This window comes from Pezoporus wallicus, unplaced genomic scaffold (assembly GCF_028554395.1).
Source record: "Pezoporus wallicus isolate ANWC-B61680 ecotype Strahan unplaced genomic scaffold, APGP_CSIRO_Pwel_v1 contig_3952, whole genome shotgun sequence".
Lineage (NCBI taxonomy): Eukaryota > Metazoa > Chordata > Aves > Psittaciformes > Psittacidae > Pezoporus > Pezoporus wallicus.
Genome location: NW_026635034.1, coordinates 9,643,383 through 9,655,646, shown reverse-complemented (window position 1 = coordinate 9,655,646; position 12,264 = coordinate 9,643,383). Strand labels below are relative to the sequence as shown.

The window sequence follows — 12,264 nt, the reverse complement described above, 5'->3', positions numbered from 1 at the left end:
AAAAGACATTTGGAGATTGTTTCTCTCACAGAATTCAGAAGTTGCACTATAAAGCAAAAATACAGTGGGAAAACAGCTGTCAATGTCGAGTGCTGCAGATCCAGGCTCTATTTTAGCTCTACTCATAGGATGGATGCATTTGGTTACTAGTTGGTTTTGACAAAAACAAAAGAAAAAAACATACCATAACCTTTTTTTGTATTACATTTAAAATAAAATTTTACCAGATCATATGACTCACCCATGCATTGAACTAAAATTAAGAGAGAATTTATTTCCTCATGGAATGTCTAGTATTCCTTTGTATATTACTATAAGCAGTTACAGACCAGTTCTGTAAATATGAACGGTATGATAAAGTAGGCATTAGAGTCTCTGCTGTAACAGATTATGTAACCTTCATTTGACTAAAATCATTTTAATTACTAAAACTAATCTTCAGCTGCTTTGTGTGGTGTCACACAGTGAATCATCATGTACTTCAAGGTACCAGGAAAAGGACAGGTGAAATCTGAGAAGGGCAAAGGCTACCACCCCTGAGACAGGTACTGAACTCATTGCATTACTCTAAAAACATTATGTTGGCTGCCTCAGTGTCTAATTTTCGGCTGTTACTCGTGCAGTAGAATAGATAATTTTTGTTTTGTTCAGCTTCTCCCTTTATAAATATGTTATGGAAGATGGATTGTAAATTCTTCTGATATTTTCAGACCCCAACTTTGAAACTGTTGCACTGATAAGTGAACAGTGACACTGCACACTGAAAGCTTAAACAACACTCATTTCTAAAATGCAAGCTGGTAATAGCTGCGTAGAATCATAGAATGGTTTGGGTTGGAAAGGACCTTAAGATCATCTAGTTCCAACTCCCCTGCCATGGGCTAATAAAAACTTGCTGGTTTTACAGGCAGAGATGAAAAGAGACCTTTAAAAACTGAACTACAATACGATTTACAAGGGGCCTATAAGAAAGGTGGGGAGAGACTTTTTAAGCAGGACGTGTTGTAATAGGATATTGGGGATGGGTTTAAACTAAAAGAGGGGAGAGTCAGGCTTGATGCGGGAAAAGAAATTGTTTACAATGAGGGTGGTAAAATACTGGCATGGGTTGCCCAGAGAGGTGGTGAATGTGCAATCCCTGGAAACATTTAAGGGCAGGCTGGATGTGGCTCTGGGGAACTTGATCGATGGGCAGATGTCCCTGCCAAATGCAGGGGGTGGTGGATTAGATGACCTTTAAAGGTCCCTTCTAACCAAAACTATTCAGTGAGTCAATGACTTTACAAAGTCTACATAAATATATTTGTAAATACGTTTTAACTCTGCTGTGCTATATAGTTGAGTAGGCAGTAGATGGAGCTGCACCAACCTCATAACATACTTGCTAGAAAAGTATGTTATGATTAGTGTTCTCTGTTGTAACATTTTAATTGCAAACTAAGAAAATAATCCTAATAAATTGCTCCCACTGATGTCACGGAACACTTTCATTTACATACAGTATAATTAAAAGGAAAGCACTTATACAACAGCAAAGCTAATGTATTAAATATTTTAGCACATTCCTCAGGTGTCCTGGTTTCAGCTGGGATAGTGTTCATTTTCTTCCTAGTAGCTGGTACAGGGCTGTGTTTTGGCATTAGTATGAGAATAGTGATAACACACAGATGTTTTAGTTGTTGCTAAGTAGTGCTTACTCCAAAAGCAGGGACTTTTCAGTTTCTCATGCTCTGCCAATGAGGAGGTGCTCAATCAAGACAGCTGACCCAAACTAGCCACACGGATATTCCATAACATATAACAATCTGCTCAGTATATAAACAGGGGGAGTTGGCCAGAAGCCACTAACCTGGGACTGGCTGGGCATCGGTCAGCAGCTGGTAAGCAATTGTATTGTGCATCACTTGTGTTTCCTGAATTTTGTCTCTTTTCCCTATCATTATTATTATTGTTGTTGTTATTATTATTTCTATTATTATATCTTACTTTATTGCAATTATTAAACTGTTCTTCTCTCAACCTGCATTTTTTACCATTTTCCAATTCTCCTCTCCATCCTACCAGGGGTGGGGAAGTGAGTGAGTGGCTGTACTGTATTTGGTTGCTTGCTGGGGTTTACTCATGATATAGGTAAAATTTAGAGGATAGGTTACACACACTTAAAAATATATTTAATTGCCTCCTGCACTAAGGCCAAGTGCTGAAATTTAAACGATCTACTTCCTGATATGCTGATACATTGTCATCAAATCCACACCCAATGTTTTATAGAACTATTGTCTGGATTAGTAAAGTGCTAAGAAAAAATAAATCCTTTTAACTCAGTATTATCATACAGCAATGCTTCCTCTACACTGAAACAGGACAAACAAGTCAAAGCTGCAGTATAGGAATAGTATTTTAAAAAGCTAACTGAGCTAACTATTGATATTAGTTTCTTTTGCATTTTCAAGCACAGATACGATACTCCTGTTTGGATAATTTAGCCCGTAGCTCTGAACAGTCTGCTAGAGAAACCTGATGGCTGTGGAATGGTGGAGAAATTAGAGCTAGATTAATTTTATGTGGTCAGGAGTCAGAATTTTTCATTACTTCTTTATTATATCATTAGATCTAGCCATACGATGGCATGTAAAGAATGTATGTATGTTGGCTTAACAGGCCCTTCAGTCATTCAGGCTCTAGTTAAGTAAGATAGTAGTCTGCTACTGTTATCTAAGAAATCAGTTGCGCAATACCAAACACATTCCAAATTCAATTAATAACTAGGAAAAATTTGTGATTAAGTCCCTAATTGAGATAAAAAGCACTGCAAAATAAAATTAATTTATGGGGAGTATCTATGAAGAAAAAAAATTCTGATTTTAGAAATGCTGCTTTTAATACAGAAAAAAAATTACATGAGGGGGATGTATTTCAATTAAAATGTCATTTTCAGCATATGCAGTCTGTCAGAAGATGTTAATGGGGGTTTTGGTAACCAGAAAGTATGGAAAAATAATTTAAACCACCTGCATTCTTCTGACTAAATACTAAAAATACTTGGATTAGGGGAAAAAAAAATAGTCAAAAGTACATTTTTCTTACAAATAAGCAAAGCCAATTAAATGCTTAATTCTGTAAAAAAATTTCAAGCACCTCTAGATCTCAGGAATAAAATCTATGTTCCCACAACAAGGATGTGGTGACAGAGGAAGATTTGTGCAGGGAAAAAAGAGACCAAAACCAGTAGAGAATCAACATATAATTTCAGCATCTAATGAGGCTACATATTTATTGGTTTTACTGCTTTCAAGTGGACAGTTGAAAGGAGGTTTCCTCAGAATGTCAGTAAGTATGTAAATTAGTGTCTGGACCCTCTTGACCAGTCAGGTGTATATAAGGTTCTAGAGACAAGAGGATAATAAAAACTGAATAACAAGATGGAGAGTTGAGTGAAGTGGACAAAGATCTGCAGACAGAAGTGAGAAACAGTACAGGTTAGTAAAAAAAAAAAACCCAAACAAAAAACTACCTAAACTGGCAATTAAGTAGATAAAGGAATGTATAAAGTATGAGTCATACAGAAAGGAAATTGAGTGAAACAAAAGTTGCATGAGGATCAGTTCAAGTTCTCCTTCTCTTTCCTGTATTCCTAAAACATTACATGGAATTAAAGATACTGGAGACAAATACTTTCTCCTTGTTGACTGCTATGCCTTGATCTGCAGCAATCTGCTTGCAAATTAATGTTTATCCTGTTCACTAGAAATAGCCTGGCACCTTTCTCTGAGCTGGGTACTTTTTCCTTGCTTCTGTGGTCTGTACATTATCGCAGGTGTTATTAACTGCTCTAAACTATCCAAACACAGGAAAGACAACAGAACCAATTGATAAGAATTCCCTGTTACTTACAACATGAAGTCCTGTTCCCAGCAAGGTTCACTTCCCTTTCTGTCTACTGTAGCGCTTTTTAAATTTTGGACTTTCAAAACAACATAGGTTTTGAATGCATCTGAAAAAGAAATAACCAGCACATTAAAATCAACTTTATTTCCACCTAGAAGCTGGAAACTTTCAACCCCATGGTAGCAGGCATTTAACTCTTACTCCATTAAAAAAACCTTCAGAGGTATGGTTAAGATAAGTGTATTTTAACGATTAAATTCTTGTCAATTTTAATGGGATTATGACAGGAAAACCTTTGCCTATCACAGGTGGGAGAGGACACAATTCTAATGTGAGCAAGTATTTTAAGGATCAGCTTCCAGGCATGGCTTCTCAGATTATTTATCAATCTCCCTGACAGCTCCTGCATCAAAAAAGTACATGCTCCCCTTCTGCAATTTAGGATTTTCTTTGCTTTTCAAATGGCATGATAATATTGGTGACTGGCTAATGGGGTTTTATATCCAATTAAGGCAAGTTCATAGACTTGCAACACGTAATTCAGTCTTGCCTTTGTGTGGGAATCTAGATCTGTCTAGCAGCAAAATGGATCTCAAATGCAGTCCCAAATGAACTCAAACATTTTCACAAACAACTATAATCACAGAGTATGAGTACTCATGCAAACCATCAGCATGAATTACTCAGCAAAAAGAGTAAAATAAAATAAAAAATAAATCAAAGTGCTTGAAAATATCACTGAGAGAAAAAAGCACAAAGATGGAAGGAAAAGCTCTATATCCTTTAGGGCCTTGCACAGGGATCTAAGGAAGCAAAGGGCCTATTATATCATCTCGATGAATGTGGCTGCTCAGGAAAGCTTCTTAGCTTGCATGCATACAACAAATCCTTCATTAGCCTCCAGCATCCCACATAAGGATCAATACTTACATACGGTAATAAAAAAAAAAAAAAGACCAAATCAATAACCCCCTTTTTATTAAAAAACAGAATTACTGTCAAAACATACATGAGATACAGCCAAGAGCAGAAGTAATGTTGAGCTTTCTTTGTTGCCACAGGTCAATCAACTGGTCTGAGTTGGAGGGAAGTTGTCACTGTCTACAACTGCCTGTTGAATAGGCTGTATCAAATTACACTGCATTTAAAAAATGAGGGAGAAGTGTTGGCTATGTACGTCCTGTATGCAGATCTTATCGATTAGGACTGATGATTATGTTTGACAAAAGGACTGGATGGTATGTAATGTGAAGTATTTTTTCAATAAACAAAAATCAACAGTGATCAATGTTTTCCATTTCGTGTAATTCAGTGCAATAGCCTTCTCAAACATGGCTTTGTTCTTAGACCGAAAAAAACTTAACAAAGTCAATACAGACCTAGAAGGTTGGTGACTTATTTGCAGAGAATGGTGCCAACAATGCATGATTCACATACCATCCTTTTGTTTACTCTGTGTAACCAATATAAACAAAACAAAATTTGTGAATTTGTTTGTCCTTTGGAGTCTTTCAACTCGAGGATTGAGAAATTTTCAAAGGAACTCTCCATTAAATCACTTGGCTGAAAACAGCAGCCTACAATGTATAAATCCAGCCATTTTGAACACTCACATTTATACCTACATTTAAATAAAAATACTACAACAAACCTTCCTCTGAAATTAAAGCTTCTTTAAATGAAGCCATAACTAACAAGACAGACCTTAAGACACATTTTTAGTGGGACTCTGTTTCATTGCTCTATTACCTTGATATTCAACTATAATCTCTTTCTCAGTTGAAAATTTCATGATCCTACGTATCACACCAGGTGATCAAACCTAATCAACCTTCTATTTTTCCCCATCAAATTATGTAAGTTTTCTTTTTTACTGGAAATATTTTTTAAATACCACTAGTTTGAGAGACAATGATTCATACCTGAAAATTACAGATTGTTTGAGGCTACAATCCTGTTTCTTAATTTGTTCCTTTAAGTATACATATTTCTTTTAATTCTTTCATCATTTGTTTTGTATTGAACTGTTGATGAAATGCATGCAATTAGTCCCAGGCTTAAATATTCTTTAGTGTGATACACACACGGATGCCCAGGAAACAAAAATATAAAGCCTAAATAAGAAAGGAAACCAGACTTACCAGCTGCTTTATCCAACCTTCCTTTTTTCACTATAAGGAAAAAAAGAAAAATCAGATACTAGCTTAACAATGATTGCCAATAACTTTTATGAAAGTAAATCTAAGAGATTTCTGGGGTACAAAAATCCCCTCAAAAATGAAAACAAGAAAAAAAAATGGAAGCACCTTAGGGGCAAGATAATCTGATTACTCCGAATTCTTTGAGAAAGAAAACATGTGGAAAGTCTTTGCAGTTTACAGAAACTTAACAAATACATGGATGCAACACAAAGGGGAGAATGGAGACCAGGTGACCAGGCGATGTAGCATGCTATCCATCACCTCATAATGATAGTTCAAAATTCTTCTCTGTTGAGGAGTCACAGAAGTCTCACAGACTTCATAAAAAGTACTTCTATCATCTTACAAAGAATCCTTTATTAAATTGTATTTTCTCTGCCTAGTATAAAAGATATACTGCAGTAAACACTTCCAATTAAAAAGTGAACATTTGAAATTCTGACTTTGTTCAACAGCCTTAAGTTCCCTGCTATGGTACGACTTACATGAATGAAAAATGCCCTGAAGCTAAGAGGACTAGTTCAGATAGTTATCATAACCATAAAAATCTAACCTGGTCATCATTTTTTATGAAGTGCCTGACTACTAAAGTTCACTGAATTTAGACTTGAAGAATATAATTAAATATTTTGAAATATTTAATATTTTAAATTTTCCTGCCATAGAACAGTTCAATTTGAATGCAATATCACTGCAGTCTACTTACATATACCTCATATTTCACTATTTTACTTATGATCTAGTAATTGCCAATAAAACAAAAGCTGGGTCCATAACTTCACATTGCAACAGTTCCCAAAAGCTTCCCACTGCTTTATGATTCCCTTCCCACTTGTCTAACTTCATCTACCATCCTTTTCCTTATTCTTGCTTTCATCCATCTCTAAGCATCCCCAAGTATTCTACGGAATTGCATCACATTTCAACTGTCAGACATTCTGCAATAATTCCATCATGTCTCACACTGAAAAAGCTTTCACTTTCAACAGAAATGATAGAACAAACTGTCTCTGAGCTACAAGCAACTTAAACTCTGCAGCAGTTAAAACGCAAGATTGCAGAACTGACACACTGTACTTAGGTGGCTTCCCTTGAAGGAAGTACTGCAAGAAATATTCCCGCTCACTTAAATGAGCAATGCACATCTGCAGTCTGTCAAGTTGCTCAGCTGTTTTTTACAGCCACCTAATAATTATGTCACACTAGTTAAGAAGCTTGCATGATAAAAAAAAACAAACCCTACCTTTTACAGAAAGAAGTTCCATTCCAGTAGAAAAATATTTTAAAGAACATAAATTGAAATTAAGCTTTTTTTTTAACAAATGAGGAAAAATCCGTTTCGCTTTAAGACTAAATTACTCTTTTCCTCCTGTTTCCTCACTGCAAGTGTTTCACTTTTCCTGCATGCTCCTCCCATATTTCACATGGAGGAAAGCCAGCCAATTGATGCAGCAGTGAAAGACCAATGACAAATTCTTTCTCCCTCTGTATACACTCTGAGATGGAAGAAGAAAGGAGAAATATTACAACTGTTTCCTCACCCTCATTTCCTCAACTTTTATCTGCTGTATGCAGCAGTCTCTAGTCTAAACACATTTCTGAATGCTATCTTTGCCAGCAGTAACAAACCCAGTGCAACTATTTTAATAAGAACGTACTTCAGGAGTTCTTACACTTTGATGTTACCACTTGCAAAGCATCTGAAGCGCAATATAGAAGGTTTAGTTATTTTTTCCTTTTTTAAACATATTCACATTGTCAGAACTTACTTTACTATGTTAGCTATCTCTAAGCATAAGCAGACTTCATTTTCTAAATGAAGTGTGAATACATATTGCACAAAGACAAGCTGAATTTAATACACCTCATGAATTCCTAATTCTACTGCAGCACTTCACTGGATAGGAGATATTCTCATACCATGTTAAAATATTTTACAATACTCAAAGCACTGAATTATAAAAACTGTAGTGTTTATGACTACTTGTTCAGATAAATACTGGGGATTTTTTGGGGGGGTTGCTTTTTATTTCTTCCAATAAACAGGATCTGGATGATAGCTACACCGCAGAAGACGTGAGAGCTGAGACTGTTTAGCCTCAACTAAAGAAAGTTCAGGGAGGTTGGGTGGTTTATCAATATTTATTAATACCTGATGGGAGGGTGTAAACAAGCCTGACTCTTCTCGTTGCCTAATAACAGGTAAAGAGGCAATGGGCACAAACTGAAACTCAGATTCACCTAAATACAAAAAAACCTCATTTTTACTGTAAGGGTAGTTTAATGCTGAAACTGGTAGACCAGAGAGGATAGGGAGTTTCTGTCCTTGGAACCAGTCAAAACATGACTGGACACAATGCTGGGAAACCTGCTCTTGCTGACCCTGATTTTTAGCTGGGATGTTGAACTAGATCTAGAGAGGTTCCTTCCTTGTGATTCTGCAATAACCCACAAGGTCACAAGTCTGTGAAGTGTGACAGTGAAGAAAATTCAGGGCAGGGTTTCATGAGAGCCTACAGTCACTTGCATTACGCGTGGTCTTGATTTAGCCCCCCACACCAAAATGTCTAGTGCTTATGTTGTTTGAGGATCATGATATTATTTCATAATAGTGAAGCTGTTAATATATTCCTTTTCAGGCTTGTGTTTTGGATCAGAATATTTGCATATCTTTTTTAATTTCTATTTATTCTTTACAAGTTTCCCACAGCAACCTGATAGTCTTAAGGCCAGATTTCCAACTTACGCAAGCAAGGGAGTTCCACTGAAGTGAAAAGAGTTAGTCTGGTGGACGCTGACTGAGAATCTGATCTCAAGTGTGCATTTGGGTCAAATAAAAAAAAAAAAAAAAAGAAATTAAATTTACTTGGAACAAAAACCTGATCACTGCTGACTTACAGTTCAGTAAGCAGAGTCCACACCAAGCCTTAGCATGAGTCAAAGTTACACAGCTGCATCTCCGTATCCTTCCGAAAGTGTGCAAACTTGCCTCTTCTTCCTTTCTTTCACTCACCTTCTCAGACATCAGGGCCCTTGATGTGGAATACTGATTTTCTCCTTGAATCCTTCAGTTCCAGCAGTCACTGTGGTTCATTTACTTTGCTGTAATGTGATGTCACAATTGTTTGTTACATCTGCAACTGTTAATTGCATATATAACAATTTGTTACAACTGTATGGTAAGGAATATGCAGAGAATAACTGAACAGAAGCAGAAGGTAAATGTGGACTAAGACAAGGCACATGAAAATACTTTTTCACTTGGAATAATGAAAAGCACTAAGCTGGAACAAGCTGTCAAGATGGTGTTTGGCTAAAGGGCATAAGAGTAGAAGCTGCAGAACAACCCTACTACTTAGTCAAGTCTTTCCCAGTATTTCTGCTTTTCCATATTACCATTTCTACTTTAATGTCTGATATTACATTTCAGTCCTATAAGCTGACTTCAATTAAGAGGTCCCATCATTTCAGATCTACATGCTGAATCAAGAATTTAGAAAGACATTGAAAAAAAAACCCCAAACAAAACCAAAAGGAGTTGTTTATATCATATTTTTATCTATACTATATCACAACTGTCTATACTTTCATTCCACTCTATTCAATAGAAAAAGGTAATCTGGTACAATGCTGCTGCTCAGGATGTGCCTGCCACCTGATACCTGACACTGTTGAGTGATCTGCTTCCAGAAAATATATGTAATTATTTTTCAAACCAAGTTCTCCCCTGGTAAAAGGAGGATATGATTATTTTCACTTGTGAACTTACATATTTATTTTTTAATGAGAATCTTTTTTTTTTTAATTTCTCTTTCTTTACATGAATTTATATAGCACGTATTAGCAAACTGAAGCATGCCAGCATCTTTCAGTTAATTCATTACAAGCAAGGAGATTTCAGTCTTTTTATGTACCTATTTGGCATTAAAACTACACATTGTTCTTCTCAGGAAGTTCCTCCTCAACAGGATACTTGTAATGCAACAATTATGGTCATGAACTCAGAGATTTTAATGTAATATGTTGCGCAATGAAAACAAGGAAGAGAGCACATTTGAATACTGATTGCAAAAACATGTGAAAGAAACTCTCAACTTTCACAAGAAAATGAAAATACAGCCTACTGCTGATTTAAGATAAATTAATTACAGAAGAGATTATTAAAAAGTAAACTTAGTAGGGAAAAAACTAGCTAAATTTCAATTGATATTACAAATATAGAGTGCATGAGCAGCTTCCTTGCATCTGATACGTATCTATCTTTGACCATTATGAAGCCATCTTGTCTTGGCTACTTTTATGATTACCCATGTGTATTTTTAAAGAACTTTTGACCTTTGAACACCAGCATTTTAGCTAGCTTTCTTCTGAAATTCTTCCATTGAGAAGAAAGGGAATTTGCTCCTTTGAAAATTAATATAGTGACTGAAATTTTGAGCTGATCAAGATTCATCAGTATTGCCTTACACTAACACATGAAGAAATATGTCAGTCACCTCAGTAGGTTAAAACAAACTTTTTTCTTTTTTTTCCTTCCCTTTTGAAGTCAATCAGTGGCTTAAAACAAGAGCTAGAGGGAGAAGATGTTTGTCTATTGTGGGGAAAAAAGTACACACTCTTCAGATCAAATTCCAAGATAAACACCTGTATTATCATTGTCATCATAACAACACAGAAAGCTGAAACTGATGAGAAGGAATTCAACCAGGAAAGCAAGAGAGAAAATAAATCTGTTTTTCCAGACAGTTCATTCCTACCTTTCAGAAATACAGATTCTGCATCCCCAGGTGTATCATATAATTTTCAGTAGACTCAATGAGTGATAAAAGACAGAATATTTTTTTACAGAGTTCATTATTTCTATCAGGAGATATATCATCAAGGCAATGGATAAGCAAAAGAAAAAAAAAAAAAAAAATCAGCTGATTTCTGACCCTGAAAAACTATAAGCAATATTGAAAATAGAAACTACAAATTAGATCAGTTTTGTCCTTGCATCCAAAAGATAGGCACAGCTATGGCTAGAGAGAATAGGTGAGGAGTCTGGGCTTCACAAGAATCACCTTGATAAATTACTGTAATGCACTCCATTTACCCTCTTCCAACAGGATACAAAGGAAGGCCCATCCTTGCTAGCCAGGAAGTACACAGATGCAAAGTTTACTGAAATACCCATTCATTACTAATATCCAAAAAGTCAAGCCACAGCAATAAAAAAATAATCCTGCAGTTTTAACACAAAGAAGAATACAATAACTTACCACAGGTCCATATTCCACCTGTCATATTTGTGAACTCACAGGAGCTACTAGGTAATTAGACTAAAACCAGACTTATCTCACATGTGTTTTTCCATTCTATTCCAGAAAAGTTTATTTCAATATAAGTATGTGCCACAAATTTCTAGGTTTTGAATAATTAAATACCTGGAGTTAATGAGAACACTGTGTAATTTTTAGTTTGGTACTAAACTTTATTAAAAATAGATTATTAACTCCACATTAACCCTAAGACTTCTGTATGCAAATCTTGCGTATCACCTCACATCTCCTCCCTTGACTCCAGTAAGACTGACAACGCTATCACTTACCTGTCTTATGAAAATATTGTTGGAATTAACATCTGTACGGTGCTTCACGATCCTCTCATTCAAAATGCTATGAAGAGAAAGATAAATATTTTCACTGTTTTACATAAATACTGAGTAATTGCCCACTACATTAAGTGGAAAGAAGACCACATACTTCTGATTATAGTCCTCAAATTTGGGTTTATTTTGCCCCCACTGTCTCTTCAATGACAAAGTCATTTGCAACACTGACATTACATGCCCCAGAAAGCATGCCCCCTTTGTACAGCAAGACAGATGAGAAAAAGCTACCTTAAATAATGCAAATAAATCTCAAAGTATTTTTCTTCTTAGCATCTATTTTAAGTTAACCAAGAATTTCTGAAGTTTGCATTTCATTGTCAGTAGCTCTGCTCATTGCTATGATTCCTGTAAAACTGCTTGCTGACAATCAAAAAATTAAAATGTGCTCATTATAATTAAGGAGGAATAAAATTAAAAAAAAAAAACCTTGAGCTCAGAGGCCAGATCCAACATTTCTACTCACTGACTTTTAAAAGTACAGATTTCTTCCCTATAAAAGGAAATGTTTTTCTTCCTCTGCTC

The 12,264-nt window shown here is 35.6% G+C and overlaps 1 protein-coding gene across 1 annotated transcript in view; it reads right to left on the bottom strand.

The window, feature by feature from the left end:
• Positions 1-7,553, bottom strand: part of LOC130593000 (protein unc-13 homolog A-like) — a 37,798-nt gene extending 30,245 nt beyond the window's left edge. Inside the window, exons 1-3 of the mRNA XM_057397839.1 lie at positions 7,333-7,553; positions 6,030-6,059; positions 3,895-3,994 (exon numbers count right to left, since the gene is read on the bottom strand). Coding sequence (XP_057253822.1) covers positions 3,895-3,994; positions 6,030-6,059; positions 7,333-7,354 — 152 coding nt within the window. The 5' untranslated portion in view covers positions 7,355-7,553. The remainder of the gene's footprint in view (positions 1-3,894; positions 3,995-6,029; positions 6,060-7,332) is intronic.
• Positions 7,554-12,264: the final 4,711 nt, after the last annotated feature.